Source organism: Colias croceus, chromosome 12 (assembly GCF_905220415.1).
Source record: "Colias croceus chromosome 12, ilColCroc2.1".
Taxonomy (NCBI): Eukaryota; Metazoa; Arthropoda; class Insecta; order Lepidoptera; family Pieridae; genus Colias; species Colias croceus.
In genome coordinates, this window is record NC_059548.1 from 5,327,767 (window position 1) to 5,345,798 (window position 18,032).

At 31.7% G+C, this 18,032-nt stretch overlaps 1 protein-coding gene across 2 annotated transcripts in view; it reads left to right on the forward strand.

The window, feature by feature from the left end:
- The first annotated feature begins 252 nt into the window (after positions 1 to 252).
- LOC123696009 (tyrosine-protein kinase receptor TYRO3-like) overlaps positions 253 to 18,032 on the forward strand; it is a 119,448-nt gene continuing 101,668 nt past the window's right edge. The window contains exon 1 of one of the 2 annotated variants that reach the window (XM_045641986.1): positions 253 to 288. Coding sequence is in view for 1 of the 2 variants with exons in the window: in XM_045641985.1 (XP_045497941.1) it covers positions 8,911 to 9,078 (168 nt within the window). In the remaining variant the exon portion in view is untranslated. Of the gene's footprint in view, positions 289 to 8,763; positions 9,079 to 18,032 lie in introns of those variants that run through there. The other variant, XM_045641985.1, reaches the window with a different exon arrangement.

Sequence of the window (18,032 nt, forward strand, 5' to 3'; positions counted from 1 at the left end):
GTGATTCGATAATGTTTCACGATGAAGCAATGGCAGTCGACATTCTGTTGTGTTGTGATTCTCATATGGCCGGGGAAAGATGCTAAACCTGATACAGTAACAGAAATAAATACGAGGTTACATGGGCAACATGGACTAGAAATTGATTCAGTAACTATGTCCAGTAGTGCTGTAAGTGTAAACACAGTGAGAGAGATTTACAACGGTGGTACTTCAACGTCAGTGACCGAGACTTTAAAAGAAATGCATTCCACGCTAATTCCACAAACAAGACCGCAGGGATCGACTGTAAGTATTATGTGGTATTGCATAAATACATGAGATTGTGTTAGTACGCCTAAGATTGAACTATTCTATACTGCCTTCCCGCACGTAGATTCGTCCGCTTTGTCTAAAACTTAACATAATACTAGGTACATACTGAAACCTCTATTTTCAATCACTGTTAGACAGATAAACAGCGAAAAGTCTTTGTTTTATACTAAGTAGAGCTTACAGCTCATGCAAAATCATTGCGAAATGCGTGTTATAAATCTATATAATAGAAATGTACCTGTTGCTAAGCGTATAGCTCGAGAAAAGCTCGACCAATTCGGCAATTTTTTAAAGCTTTTGATAAGGCACGAGGAAGGTCATTAAGGAAAACGTAAACATGTACCACGGGCGACCCCGGGGCTGGTAGAGCGCTAGTAATGTATAATAAAACAAATGACCTACATAGTTTTTTTTTTTAATAAACTACATAAAAATCTACCTACCGATTGCCACTCTATAACAATCGCAAAAATGTAATTACATTTCATTTTCATCAAGCTGGTTAAGAAATAGAATATTATTCGGAATACGCATCCGGATTTCAAAGACACATGCATTTCTACAAGTTTCTGTAGGTTTGCCAATTATAATTCTTATCCTGCTTTCATAATTTTGAAGAGTAAAAGAAATATTTAAACAAAGCTTCCGTTAATTTTATGCTTGTCTTTCAAAGTAATCTTAGACTTAAAGGTTTTCAAAGTTGAAAAGTTATAATAGCATAGTTTGTGGGCCGTGGAAAAGGTATATTTTTATTGAATAATGAGATAGACAAGTTTTATATTATTTTGTACTCTTCATTTTCTTGTATGTGGGATTCGTTTTTATATTGCTACATTGTTCAAAATCTCGATCACCTACGTGTGTACAGAAAATATAATTTCAACTGATTATATAATTTATTTCTTTTTACCGTTCAGGTTCATAATGTATTTTATTTTTTGCTCCCCTAACTAAAATTGTGTAGGTGGAGACAGCTATACTTCATTGAAAAAACCATTAAGTATAGGTATTAGGTATGTTAAGGGTTGGCCTTCCTTAATCCTAGCATCTTTACGCCTTCCCGTTCCGCACCGATTTATAACAGATTTTCTGAGAACTCACTGGTCTTTACAATTATCACAAAACAAATTTCGCATGTCGACGACTCTTTAAAAATGGCTAATTCTGACAATCGCTGCCGCTATATTAGCTAATTTTGTTAGCACGATGTTACGGACACGTGTTAGTATTAATCGATAAATAATATGAGATAATATTACCTTCTGGAATGTTTTTAGGCGGTATGTACTCATAAGAACGTACATGTATGAATATTTTAAATGAAAATCGATGTTTTATTTCTGTGATGAATGATTTCGCATTCTGCGGACGTATGAACTTGACGCCGAGATAATATTTTACTTATTTTTCACAGGGATAAAACTAATTTGCGTACGTTTTACTTTTTCTTATGAGGTCTAGACAGAATCGACTTATAACCAGTAGGTATATTAGAATCAGCCTCTTTACATTTCTTTTTTTTTTGGGTATGTAGTTTATATTAGTATGGGTTTATTTTGTTGCTATTTTTAACCTATTTTTACCTACATACCTACTTATTCTCTTTGTTAAACACTGAAAAATAATCCCTTAGCAGTAAGAATTATTTTATGTTTATTCTAAAAAATTTTTACTTAGTTAACATGATCCATTACCATAAAATCATAAATTTAAATTTTCTTTTTTGTAAAAATAGTTTTCATGATTCCAAGGAGTTATTTAGCATACATAGTTACCTTTATGAAGAATGGATTATGTTCTCAATATATAAACTTATTCATTAAACACACACAATAAAAATAAACGGCTAATCACATAACTGAAGAATGTATAAAGAATTTGCGAGTGGTTTATGAGGACGCTTGTGACATAATTGATATCGACTTACGCCCCATTACGCCTTAAATATTTAGAGGGTGGGGCAGTAATAAACCCGAGTATGTGTATGTGTATTATAAGTATACACATACTCGCGTAGCCTGTAATTACTTTCCTTATCCCGAATTTTCTTATTTTTGATGTTGCTGTCACTTACAGTCTTTCGAATTTTGTGTAGTCTTGTTGTATTCAACCGATTCAGAGGATAGTTAGATAAATTATATTATTGCGTAAAGACTTGAAAGATCCACTAGGTTTCTAGCTCTCTTTCTCACATACAGATTTTGAATTAGACTACTCTTCTTAACAAAAAATTCACTTAGTATTTTCTGTACATTATTTGTTGTAAGGTGGAGTAGATTGAATTTCAATAGATACCTATTAAAAAATCCTCTGCAATTAAAATATTGAATTTGCCTAACTGATCGTAATTATCTAGGTGCTGAGAGTGGGGTGACATAATCTGTTTCTACTGAAGACCATATGGAATTCTCAACGACCCCTTTATTACGGATTTTCCACTTCAAATTCTCTGGATTAGATACAAGATACCGCCCCTTTAGAGATAAAAAATCGAGAGTGAATACTAAATTTATACGGTTATTTAATCTACATACTATATGCATACGTCAGAAACTCGAGTGCAGATCTAAATATATTGAAAATCGATACATAATGGTGTGGAGGAGAATACTTGCAGAAGGAAATTAATTCATAAGGGTTTGTAATGTTTAGTGTTCATTTCATGTAAATCAGGCATTAGTCCCCAATTATGCTTGTATAAGAAAATTAGTCAACAATAACATAGAGAATATAGCTGATTTTATACAATATGTACCTAACTATGCCTAACGTGGCAAAACAAGATTACCTACCCACGAGAAGGTTCTTGAAATCGCACAGCTACCTAGCCTGACTACGATACTCAAACAGAGACGCCTTCGTTGGCTAGGGCATGTGTACAGGATGGAGCCTTCTCGATTGCCAAGACGCGTTATGCTGGGTGCAGTCGCCGATGCAAAGGGAGACATCGGGAGACCCCTGCTCCGCTTCAAGGACTGTGCAAAACGTGACATGGCTTCTTTCAATATTGATTGTAAATCTTGGGAGAAGCTCGCTAGTGATCGATCTGAGTGGCGCAAACTTATTTACGAGGGCCGCAGATCCTGTGACGAAGCATGGTTCAAACTACTCGCAAGCAAAAGGATGAAACGTCACCAAGGCGATACTAAGCCTTCTCCAGCAAACTTCCCCTGTCCGACCTGCGGAAAAGTATGTCGATCCCGCATTGGATTGTTTGGACACCAAAAGCATTGTTCAGGCATAGCACCATAAACCGTCTGTAATAGACGTACAGGCTAACGACGACGACCTAACTATGAAATTCTCTCTTCTCTTGTATTGTAAGCAATTTCATCTGTGACGGCATGAACGCTTATAATGATTCTATTCTGAAAATATAGGTAGTAAGTCTGTATATTATAAGCCCTGTGGTACCTATGACAAAACAAAATATATTTTGTCAGCCAGTTGTAAGTAGGAATCAGCTCTGGAAAATCAATATGGCTAATGGCACATTAAATTTGTTTTACAGTAGTATTTAAATTTTACTCACATAGGAACAAATAAAAAAAATGTGTGCGTGTACTAGTGTACACACGTAAGAAGTGAAACTTCTTTATTACCTTATTTTTCAAAAAATAATTAACTTTTTGCAACTTTACAGAAATACGTCAATCACGCGTGGGATGAGAAAAAGATGGCGCGTAACGGAAAAATGTCACGAAAAACGAAAAAATGTTACACTAAATTTTTTTCCAACCCCGATAAAGAAGTTTCACTTCAAAAATGTTACGACCTCTGCAATCCGGTTGACTCTATACAATTCACAATTATTTTAACTACATATAGTATTAAACAAACAATAAAGTGTTCTACTTACACGTATTCGAAGCAACACTATGCTAGAACTGGCACATAATGATAAAAGCATTAACTGTTCCATAAATGGAATAAATCGTAAACTATAAGTATCCTTTCAGAACCGTAAATCCATTAAAATAATAAGCAACGACTCACTTTACTTGAAGCAATACCAATCCATATTTGTAGTTTTTTTTAAGCCACTGTGAGTGTATAATATGTAGTACTACATAATAATATATATACAAACATATTTTTCAATAGAACCATAATATGGTTACAAGTCAAAATACGAACAACATCGAGTTTATAGCCGTCTATTAAAAACACAACGAATAGTATTTACTAGTAACATGTTTTACGTCACGTTAATTTTAGATTCGTGTGGAAATCTACGATACATTATCCCTGGAGCCCTCGACCTACAGAAATATTGCACTGTTGTTGGGCATGTTTTCATTCAAGTTAATTGTTTGTTTTATTACTCTATTGTGTATCAGTTATGAACACACGTCTGGATCATGTTCGCTTTTGGGAGCATATTTGTGCGTAAAGACGGACCTTTGTTATGCTTCTATTTCATACAATATCTACATAATTGATGAGCAAAGAAACAAAAACAAAAGAGTGTCTATTAAAATTAAAATAAAGTATTTTCTATTCGAGATAATTATCTAAGAACCTTCAAATTAAACTTTGAATATGAATAATATCAAAGATTTAGACAAAGCCGAGCTAGAATGTTGCGTCCAAAAGTTGTTTGTTATGAATTATTGTGGAATTAGGAATGTTGCGTTAAATTAAACAACAATGTAGAGTATTCAAAGATTAGGTTCATCGCTTTGGCCTAAGAATTGCTTGGTAAAGAGAGCTTTTATCTTCAAAAAGCAAATTCTGACTACTCTACATAGGATATAATAGTTTTTCTATGCAATTTTAAGGTACAATATAATACCAAAAAAATCTCTTCTGGAATGAAAGAAAATGAACAATGCTTATTAAAGTTAGTGAAGTTTTAAAAGCTTTAATGCTATGTATTTCAATGAAATTCATGGAAACTTTTTTCACAGAAAATGTTTAATTAATTTTGGATAAAGATTACAGCTATGTTCCAGGAGTTTACTAAATGATTAATCGCAAACAATTCTAATTATTGGATTCTATAAAGTTTGCAAAATTTGAAGATTATCTAAAATGAAGTAGTTAAGCGTAAACGAGATCGCAAACAATATTTAAGCTCCCATATATAATGCTTAGCAATTTCTATAGGTAAATAGATTTTTTAATTTTATAGCTAGGTACTTATCTAGAGAAAATTACTTCACTACCTTATAGTGACGATTTTCTAATTAAGGTACCTATACACGAGGTCCTAAAGGTTATTGGGAAAGTATGTAACAACTTCCATAGCGTAATAAAGCAATAACTATCCCTATTCCCAATAACTAGATTTCCGCCCGCGTTTGCAAAGGAAAACCCGCATAGTTCCCGTTCCCGTGGGATTTCCGGAATAAAAACTATCCTATGTGTTAATCCAAGTTACCCTTTATATGTGTGCTAAATTTCATTGTAATCGGTTCAGTAGTTTTTACGTGAAAGAGTAACAAACATCCATACATCCATACATGCATACATCCATACATCCATACAAACTTTCGCATTTATAATATTAGTAGGATTGATATCTACATCACAGAATATTTATTGAAGGAGACATAATTGGACGAACATATATATCTGCCTAAAAGTATACGTTACTGCTGACATTACATTATTCAGGAGGAAAATTTAATAGGTAAGAGAAAATATTGTTAGGCACGTGTACATGTGGGAGTGTGAACATGATTCAAATATAAAGAACAATGAATAAGGATAAGCAGTACACGTCAATTGTGTAAATCATCAAATATCACTGATTTATTAGAAAATTGTATGTAACAAACACACAAATAGAGGAAGTTTTATCTAAGAAATACATATTCTACTTTAAATCGTATTGCACAATACATAATATAGTATGTTACCTCTTTATATAGGTTAACTCTTTACAACTACGCAACGGATTTTGATGCGGTTTTTTTAATAGATAGAGTGATTGGAATTGGAATGTTTTAGTAATTTATTAGGGTTTGGAGAAAGCGGGCGAAGCCGCGGGCGGGAACCTATTATTTAATATACATACCTAAAATTACTGCATTAGGTAAGTGTGAACTTACAAGCATTTAGTAAAAAGCTAGAGTTTACTTAACTTAGAGTTAAATTAACTTGGGATTATATTAAAGAAAATAAAAAGTTAATACTTATATAAATTTAGCTATATTTATAAAATATATAATTCTTATCTTTTATTAACTTTTATTTTTTTTTTCACATAGATTAGGAGATTTAACGAGATTCAAAAACCCTTCTTTTTGTGTACCAACTTGAATATAAAATATTTTGGCGGCCTGTATGAATACCAATTAAGGAGATCGTTGAACAGCAACGTTAATAAGTATTTATATGAAAATTTTTACATCACGACTTTAAAGTATTAATATAAAAGATACATACATATAATAAAATTACTGCTAAAGTAACATTTGTATTTATAACTAGCTTCCGCCCGCGACTCCGTCCGCGCGGATATCGGTCTTCGCGTGGATGGTTTATTTCTCCATTTTGAGTACCTCTGACAATAACATCTTATAAATATCTATTGGACCCAATTCCCAAATACGGCTAGGCCTATAATAATACGCAACGTGTGTTCGCGGTTCTACGGAACAACGTCTATGGATAAAACTGAAAAATTAAGATTAATTTTTTTCTAGGTATTTTTCGGTTTTCCAGGATAAAAAGTATCCTATTTTACGCCCAGGATAATAAGGTATAATTATACCAAGTTTCATCGAAATCGAACCGCTAGTTTTCACGTGATGCCTTCACATACAGACAGACAGACAGACAGACAGACAGACAAAAAAATTTTTAATCACATATTTGGGTTTAGTATCGATCCAGTAACACCCCCTGGTATTTATTTTTTCAATGTACAGAATTGACCCTTCTACAGATTTATTATATGTATAGATAACGCATAATCGTTACGTATAGACTAAATATTTATAATAACTATTTATGACATAAAATTTGGCAACTGTTATTACCTACATAAATAAAAATCATAAAAAGAGGTATTAAAATATTCAAATTGCGAGGTTAATAGGGATCGTATTTCGTAGTTAATAGTCATATTTCTTTAGTATGATATTTAGTTATAGGTAAACCTGATTGGATTTAAAAAGTAAATCAGGAGTAGAGCAATCTTCGTCGTTTGAGGAACGATCACTACTTAACAAAAGCCTCCCTCATAGATTTTCCGAATAAACGATTACCGATGATGCATACTGTGACTTTCTTCCACTCTAAAATGTGTCCACCTTTTCGACCATATCTCATAATATTGCTGTGATATTTGTTTTAAAAAATTAATGTTTAATAAAACTGTATCACTAAATACTTATGAATGAATGAATGAAAAATTCTCTATTGTACACCAAATATGACACATTTTATAAACTTAACAATAAATTAATCAATGTACAGTACTTATCTGATATCTCTTCAAGAAAAATAATCAAGAACGCATTTTTAATGTAATTATAAGATCACGCATCGATAAAATTCTTTTTATTGCAATATATGTTTATACATATTTTTATTAAATGCAAATGAAATCGTTATATTTATATACACATATTATATACACGTTACACCTATATAGCATTTTTTTAGGAGGAAAGTTGAAATTCAAGTGTATAATATTTTAAAGAAATTCTTTAGAAGGCCTTTTTCAGGTCATTACTCATTACATATCAAATTCTTATTGTGTACGGTCATTGGTCAATATATATATTAGAACCATAATTTGTTTTTAAATATAAGGACCTCATTGCTTTGTACGACCTCTCTTGTTAAGCACTTTGTTGATCTTTTGATCGTTCAATTTTTAATAATACCTAAATAGCATTTCTTAAAATATAAGTTACCTATATTGTGAAAATTATGTTTTTTGCGTTCATTTGAGAGGTAAGAAAAGTCAAGTGTTTTAAGGGTAATGTTTACATTATATATAACTTTTACAATTTTTCTTATTGTGACAATATAATCGATAAAAGACGGTGCAAGAATCGCTTACCAGATAAGAGACAATCTTTGATAAAAATATCTGTAAATTGAATACGAAGATATCATTTTACATTCTGTAGAGTTCATGATTTATTTTCATGCGATATTATGTAATTGTACTTGTTATGTAGCAATTCTGCTTCCAATAACAGTATAATAAATAATTGTATATGTAACTATATGATTGAATTTTTAATTTTCACAATAACACCATCTTCGAACACAATACAGTAGGTATACGACTACAATACAGTATAGTAAAATAAATGGCAGCCAAAAGTAAATAATATTATTCATTTATAAGCAATGATTCAATTCAATCATCGTTATCATAATAGTCTATTATCGAGTCGAATCAGTTTACAACTAAAATGAAATCTAATAATATAGAGATATCGCGACATCGATACAGTTGTTATCAAAACAAGTGTGGATTTGCTTTACTCGGCTCTCAAATCGCGAACCACAAGCAATTGTTTGTAATATTTAATACGGATACAATTTATCGTAAAATTTTACAATTATCAAGCATTATCAGGCTGATTCGATTATAATTTCCTACTCAATTATGAATGTTAGTGTACAATGTATATTCACGGGCGTATATTTTCAGCGCAGTGCAAGATCGCGGGTGTCAAGTGTAGTGTTATTTGTTTGTTTTTCATGTGTTTGTTAGTAAGATGTGATCAATTGGAACATGAGTTAAGGCACAGCATGCACGATGCTCGACATCATGATATGCCTATATTTCATGTGAGTGTTTCCTCTTTCCATGATTAGAGCATTTCTTGGTAATGTAAACAAGCTGAAATTAGGAATGTAAGGAGGAGAATGGTACTGAAATAAAACATATATACTGATGCTTTTATATTAACTAAAACCATTGTGTTAGTTCGTGTGTCATGACAACAAAATAATATCAAATATATATATTATAAAATATAATACAATAAATATATAAAAGAATAACAAATAGGTATATCATACACACTTATGTTTTTATTTTGCACACACTTCAAAATCTCTCAATAGCTAATGATAGCTTGTTCACTGCCTTACATGCATTGACATTGTAACTACATAGATTGCAGTAGAAATTTCACTATTTAACTTTTACATTACACAGTATTTAAACTACTACAATTATGTACGCTTATAATGTCACCGTGCAAACAAAACAAAATGTAATGATATGTATTTATTCTATACCAAATAAATGGTTTAAAAGTATACTTATGTCGAACTAGCTTTTAATATCAGAATGATATCTAACGCGTACATTGTTTGCTGATTATGGCAGAACTACGATACGGATTATGAATGGGCTTTATCATGGGCGTTTTGAATGTGCCAAATATTTTTAAAATTAAGTACTTTCTCTATATTTTGTGCTTTAAAACTGTACTCATTGAGTTCAAGTTAAGGCGTCATTTAAGATTCGTTATCAAAGAAGAAAGTGAATCAAATAATCGATATTGTGATATAGGTAAAAGTATATCTTCAAAATTATTAACATGACGGTCAACTGAGAAGTTGCGAATGTTCTACGAGTTACGCAAAAATAGTGAACAAAAAGAAATGTCCCTGCGGACATATGGAAAATTTTGTTTTGTTGTTTTTGTAAATAGGCTTATATTGGACAATATGTAACATACACATATAACACACATAATACATATGAAAGGCTTTTCCTTTCATATGTATTACGTGTACAGTAATTTGGATTTTGTTTCAACATAGGTACATGTATATGTATATTGTACTTTAACTGAAAATAACTATGTAGGTACTCAATTTGTTTTGTAAAAACTATAATATATTCGTTGAAATTGTACCTATATCCATATTAAAAGTTGCTCTACCATTGGTCTACCCAAAATTGAATTGACATTTTATGCCCGGTTCCTATATTCAACGGATCGTCATAGTATCAAAGCTACTATCCGTTTTTCTAGAACTAACTACGAGTCGTTATTACCGTTCCACAATTTTATTTCTTGACGTGCTATCGACGGACATCCGTTGGTCATAAAAATACCGAGCCCTCTTCACTCACAGATGTGCGTTTCGTTATAAGCCAAATTGAAATTAAAATAACACAAAATTCAGGACAAAATAAGTTAAATATACAGCCGAATTATAAACTTTAAGAATAAAGTTTCTTATTAATAAAGAACTAATACTAAAGAACTATATATTTGTAGACATCTGCGTGATAATTTTCCTTCTAAACAACCTAATGCGTTACACAGAAAGCAAAAACGGAACGTTTTTCTCGCGCACGCGTGCATTGCTTGTCAGTTGTCAAATTATTGTCATTCATTGTTGATTGATGATTCATTGTCAAGTTTTATAATTAAAGAATAACAATACAACGACCACTGTTTATATATTTATTAAAAATGGATATTACGCCGGTAAGTACGCCTTTATATTTCTTCTTTAAAATCGTCTGCCGCTTACTTTTTGCTTCGGACACTTTTAAAGTCAAACATATATTTCTGTTACAGAAATCGAAGAAGGCTATGAGTAAAGACGAGATTGCTCAATTATTATAACCAGTAAGGAGACTAATGCTTCTACGAATAAATTAAAGGATGAATGTTGGACTTCGTTGACCAACACATTTAATGCAAAAATTGGTCAAATACCTACCAGGAAAACTTTTTATTTTCAGCCAAAAAATTCAAACATAATAAGGATGATGGACAAATATTATGAAGAAATAATTGAAATACTGAACACACAATAATAATTGAAATACTGAACACACAATAATTGAAATACTGAACACAATAACTAATTAATTTTTGTATATTATTAAGCAATATATCTAGACATACGGTAGAAAAAGAATTTGTTAGGTAGTGCTAAATGTAAATCTTATGTAAAAAATGTATTTAGTTCAGAGAGCCTATAATTACAGCGTTAAGGAATATAATATAGAAGATGATAATCGATGGAGGGTTGTCGTGTAAGAATCACAGGACAGTTCTTTGGCATATATTATGTAGTTACATATTACTATGTAAAATTAAACTGTAATAAAGAAATAAAACTTTTATTCCATTTTATTATGTACTTTTATTTATTTTTTATTATTTACAATACAATAAATAAATAATTTATTTCACTCAAAACATTTTACAAATTAGAGCGACCCAGGCTCCTAAGATAGTAAGAACTGTTTTTCAGGAGCCTGTGTCTTCCATTTACAGTTACACGACACGAAAAAAATCAGAGACAAATTAAATAAATTCAAAAATAAATTAAAAATTTACATGCAATTAAAACTATGAAAAAATCAATAACAAATAAGTACAAACAGCAAAACAAAAAACAAAATGTGTCTAGGTAACTCATTACAAATAAAGCAAGTCCAAAACAAAATTCGAAAATCAGCACATAAATAAATTCATCAAAAATTAAATAGGTTAGTAATTATAAAATAAATTGAGAAACAGATATTAAATCAGCAAAAAATCAAAATTAAATCGAAACAATGCAACACTATTATAAGTTGTTACAATCAACATAACAATAAAATGTAAGTTAGTAGTAAGTTATTATAGCTAAATACATATTACAAATTACAATCAATTAAAATAACAATTAAAAGGTAAAATTAAGATTCACGATAAGTATATTAAAATGTAAAAATCAAGAAATGGAAATTAATATTTTAATAATTAAAATTAAAAAGAGAAAAAAAAAACAAAATCAATAAGTCCAAAACCATTATCAATACTAGTTATATTAAGGGCCGATTTTTCAATGCCCAGATAAACAGCTAGATAGACTTTATTCTTCAGTTAACAAAATATTCAATTTTTCAATAGACGAATAGGACTTATCTATCGAATAACTACGTTATTTGAGGAATAAATCTATCTGCTGCTCCAACGGCCAGATAGCGTGCTATTCGACGATTAGAAAATTGATTTCTACATTGCAAACATAGACACATATATATACTAGTGGTCCGCCCCGGCTTCGCCCTTGGTACATGTTTATGTTTTCTTTCCATAATAACCATCCTCGTACTTCAAGGAACATTATAAAAAAAATAATTATCGAAATCGGTCCACCCGTTCACGCGTGATGCCGTGACCAAGGGAAATAGGTCTGCCACTGATATCGATATTGTGCCTAAAGCATAGAACCTCAGCGGGGTTGGCTTTAGTTAACTGCCGCACGAATTTGTTGGAAATATTTATATTGTTAGTTAGCTAGGTAATGTAAGATTGTAATTCCAAAATATTATCGTTAGGAAACTTGTAGTTTTTTAGTTATTAATTTTTAAAGTTAATAATTTTTTGTGCGAAAAAAGCGCATTTATCCGTTTTGTTGTGCAAAAAAAGCGGACCAAGACGTTCGATTTCACTGTACTGTGACTTTACTCAGCGGCCGGCGAGTGCCAAAAGCGACTTTAGGGCGATTCCCACTCAAACAAAAAAAAATCTACCTACGTAAGTAGGTTAAAAAACTATTAAACTTTTATTTTTAATATCCAAATAGGTAGCGAGGAGCGAAGCGACGAGCGAGTTAGGTTAACCCTTGAACTGCCGCACGAGCCGAGCGAGCGAAGCGAGCGTGCCGCGGCAGCGGCCGGCGAGTGCCAGAAGCGACTTTAGGGCGATTCCCACTCAAACAAAAAATAAATCTACGTGGGTTAAAAAAAAAACTATTAAACTTTTATTTTTAATATCCAAATAGGTAGCGAGGAGCGAAGCGACGAGCGTGTTAGGTTAACCCTTGAACTGCCGCACGAGCCGAGCGAGCGAAGCGAGCGTGCCGCGGCAGCGGCCGGCGAGTGCCAGAAGCGACTTTAGGGCGATTCCCACTCAAACAAAAAATAAATCTACGTAGGTTAAAAAAAAAAAACTATTAAAACTTTTATTTTTAATATCCAAATAGGTAGCGAGGAGCGAAGCGACGAGCGTGTTAGGTTAACTCTTGAACTGCCGCCAGAAGCGACTTTAGGGCGATTCCCACTCAAATAAAAAAACTACGTAGGCTTACACAACTTGTTTGTATTTTATTTATGTATCGTAATTTTTTTGTTATTATCGTCTAATGCTTAGTTAAAATGATTTAACACCAATTCCATACATTTTGAGGTTAGAATAGGAAAATTGTTTTTTCTCCAAAACTATTGGTTTCCTAACTTTCCCCTTTTGGGGGGAGGGTCCCCCCCTCCTCCTCCCCCCTCCCCTCCCACAAAAAACCTATAATACGTGCGGCAGTTAACTAAAGAAACCCCCCTCAGCGTCAACAGTAATTGATGTTATGGAGATACCCCATGATTCCTGAAATGACAACATAAATTAGGTATGTAATAAGGTTAGACGTGTTTGGTATAATATTAATGCCTCCATTAAACTAACCTGGCTCCTTTTATTCGTACGTCTGGATAAATTTCAAGAAGTAATTGTTCAACAGATTCTTTATCAAGTCGAAATCTCAATTGAAATTCGTGAGAATCCAGGGTCGCAAAAAAATCCACTCCTTCTCTATAATATATACTCTTTCACGCCCACTATCTTCTTCCGAAATTCGATATAATATTAAACACTTCTCTATCACTATCTGAACTCCACATTTCGATATTGAAGCGGAAACAATGAAATAGTAAGAATTTAACCGCCCGAAATCGACGGGTAAACAAAATGCTATACGAATAGTAACTTTGACAGCATAATGACATTAAAAATATTTATAGGAACGCGATAAACTGTCTTCTCCATACAATATGCTTACCGTTCGTTAATAGTAACCCTCCCATCCGTCAGTAGGAAGCCGTCGGTAAGTTGCTTGACGAGACGTTTTTTATAGGAACGATTTTCGCTTACGCTTGGTTAATTATACTACTATTCGTAACTAAAACGGGTCGTTTTTCAAATATAGGAACCGGGCAATAATTGACGTTTTTCTTACCTTAGAATTTTATGTACTAGCGGTCTGTCCCGGCTTCGCCCGTAGCACATATTTACGTTTTCTCTACATAAGAACCATCCTCGTACTTCAAGGAATATAATAAAAAAAGAATTATCGGTTCAGCCGTTTGAACGTGACGCCGTGACAACGCGAAACGGGTTTCATTTTTATATATATATAGATATACATACAGGTATTTCAAATTTAAGATTTAGAGACTAAAGTAGAGGCGCAGAATATTTAAATTGAATCCCTTCAACTTTTAATTTAATTAATATTATAATATTAATATTATTTATTTAATATTTAATTTAAGATTTAATTAATGACGACAAAATAACATCATAAATCCGAGAATTTTAAGATGTGATAATACTTATCTATTAAAACCCCTTAACTTACCACTTTAGGTCACACGAGACCATGTTCCTCTTGAAAGGGGAACAAAATAGATGGATATTTTTTTCAAATTCCTTCAGTAAACATACTATACCTACATGAATACATTCATACATAAATACATAGATAAATAATTATTAATCAACAAAAAAGGTCCGAAATGTATATAATAACAAAAATATGTAATTATCTAATCCCATTATTTATCAATCGAGCAATCAGACGCAACTTAAGCTGTAGTCATTGATTAAATGTGTTATTACTTAGTATATTTATAATGATAGACAGATACTCGTACAATTATCTGAATTTATATAACTTTATTATTGGTCTGAAACGAGACTTGAAATTTTTTATCTTTTTAGTAAAATGTAATGATATCTGCTAAGACCTTAGATCATTAAGTAACTTACTTACTTAATGATCTAAGGCTAAGACTGACTACTGAAGAAATATTAAGTACCTACACAAATAATTTAATTGGTATAATGAAGTTTTATGATCGTAAGAACCATACATTCAATAAATAGTTTTAATGCCGATACGTAGGTACTAGGTATGCCATGAATGGATTAATTTCGTGATTTTTATACAAAATATGAATATCCATACTGGAGCAGGTATGCAGGCAGATAACCCAGAATAATTGACATTTCTTTTAGTATCTAGGTAATAGATAATACTGATAATATATACTTTTATAATAGCTATTACATAGTAATAAAAAAAGAATTTACTTTCGTTATAATGTAAATCCCCGGTACTTTATTGCCGAACTTTATCTACTTAGAAAACCGAACAAATCAAGAAATTTAATTCAAATCTAAACATCATCACTCACTATTAAATATCACCTTTGGTAACCTTTTTTCCAATTTCCAAATGTATTTTTAATGTTTGCTATCGTGCGGGTTTTAGATATTTGCGATAAATGTAAACGGATTAGCTCTATCAGATCGTTATCAACAATTAATTAATAATTATAAATTATAGATAGTTCGAGTATCGGTTTATGTCATACAGCCAAATTAACTATGACTACATTGTTTATTTTACTTGCGTCAGTACCTGGGAAAATTTTAATTAATTTAAGTCCCTTTTCACAAGTACCTAGATGTAATTAATATAAAATGGGATTGGGCATATTGAAGGAATCTTTATTGGAAGAACCGTAAAATGATTCTTTAGCTCCAACATACACATTTCAGGTTCGTTTAATCTTTGAGTCCATTCAATCTCGAAATTCAAACATTTTTTTATTCAATGTTGTTTTATTTTCGATGTTCTCTTTGTTATTTTTTCACATAATCATTGGTATTTTTTTATAAATCGTTTATTTAATTATTTGGTTTTCCAAAGTTGATTTTAAAGGTGTATTCAAAAGTAATAATAATTCAAATCACGCAGCCATGAAGTTCCATAAATTATGAAAGCTTTTTGACATCAAACTTGATCATTTTCTGAATAAATTTGTATTATAATTTTGGGGATATTGTTATGCTTATCTGTGAGATTGTAATGCAGAGTCATGCTAAGTTTGTAAGAAATTTGATTACTCATTGTCCTCAATGAATTTGTTACCATTTAACATACTTGAACGTAATATGTATGAAGCATATTATAACTAATTTCAGTTTCATGAGTAACGAAAATTTTGTGCTAAATATCTTTGAATCTATACAAGTCTACCGATATAAATGTCTGGCGTGATCACCGAATGTGGTTTTCTCGTTAAGGCGCTTTGAATTTTGTTCATTCAATACATACTTAAATACTTTGAATTGTGGTTTAGAAAATTATTCATTTATGCCCGGTTCCTATATTTGAAAAACGATCCGTTTTAGTTACGAATAGTAGTATAATTAACCAAGCGTAAGCGAAAATCGTTCCTATAAAAAACGTCTCGTCAAGCAACTTACCGACGGCTTCCTACTGACGGATGGGAGGGTTACTATTAACGAACGGTAAGCATATTGTATGGAGAAGACAGTTTATCGCGTTCCTATAAATATTTTTAACGTCATTATGCTGTCAAAGTTACTATTCGTATAGCATTTTGTTTACCCGTCGATTTCGGGCGGTTAAATTCTTACTATCTCATTGTTTCCGCTTCAATATCGAAATGTGGAGTTCAGATAGTGATAGAGAAGTGTTTAATATTATATCGAATTTCGGAAGAAGTTAGTGGGCGTGAAAGAGTATATATTATAGTGAAGGAGTGGATTTTTTTGCGACCCTGGATTCTCACGAATTTCAATTGAGATTTCGACTTGATAAAGAATCTGTTGAACAATTACTTCTTGAAATTTATCCAGACGTACGAATAAAAGGAGCCAGGTTAGTTTAATGGAGGCATTAATATTATACCAAACACGTCTAACCTTATTACATGCCTAATTTATGTTGTCATTTCAGGAATCATGGGGTATCTCCATAACATCAATTACTGTTGACGCTGAGGTTCTATGCTTTAGGCACAATATCGATATCAGTGGCAGACCTATTTCCCTTGGTCACGGCATCACGCGTGAACGGGTGGACCGATTTCGATCATTATTTTTTTATAATATTCCTTGAAGTACGAGGATGGTTATTATGGAAAGAAAACATAAACATGTACCAAGGGCGAAGCCGGGGCGGACCACTAGTATATATATATATTATATGTCTATGTTTGCAATGTAGAAATCAATGTTTTAAACATTGTATTGTAAATAATAAAAAATAAATAAAAGTACATAATAAAATGGAATAAAAGTTTTATTTCTTTATTACAGTTTAATTTTACATAGTAATATGTAACTACATAATATATGCCAAAGAACTGTCCTGTGATTCTTACGCGACAACCCTCCATCGATTATTATCATCTTCCATATTATACCTATTCCTTAACGCTGTAATAGGCTCTCTGAACTAAATACATTTTTTTACATAAGATTTACATTTAGCACTAACAAATTTTTTTTCTACCGTGTGTCTAGATATTATATTACAAAAATTAATTAGTTATTGTGTGTTCAGTATTTCAAGGGCGAAGCTGGGCTGGACCACTAGTATATATTATAATATATATGTATGTCTATGTTTGCAATGTAGAAATCAATTTTTTAAACATTGTATTGTAAATAATAAAAAATAAATAAAAGTACATAATAAAATGGAATAAAAGTTTTATTTCTTTATTACAGTTTAATTTTACATAATATATGCCAAAGAACTGTCCTGTGATTCTTACGCAACAACCCTCCATCGATTATCATCTTCTATATTATATTCCTTAACGCTGTAATAGGCTCTCTGAATTAAATACATTTTTTACATAAGATTTACGTTTAGCACTAACAAATTCTTTTTCTACCGTATGTCTA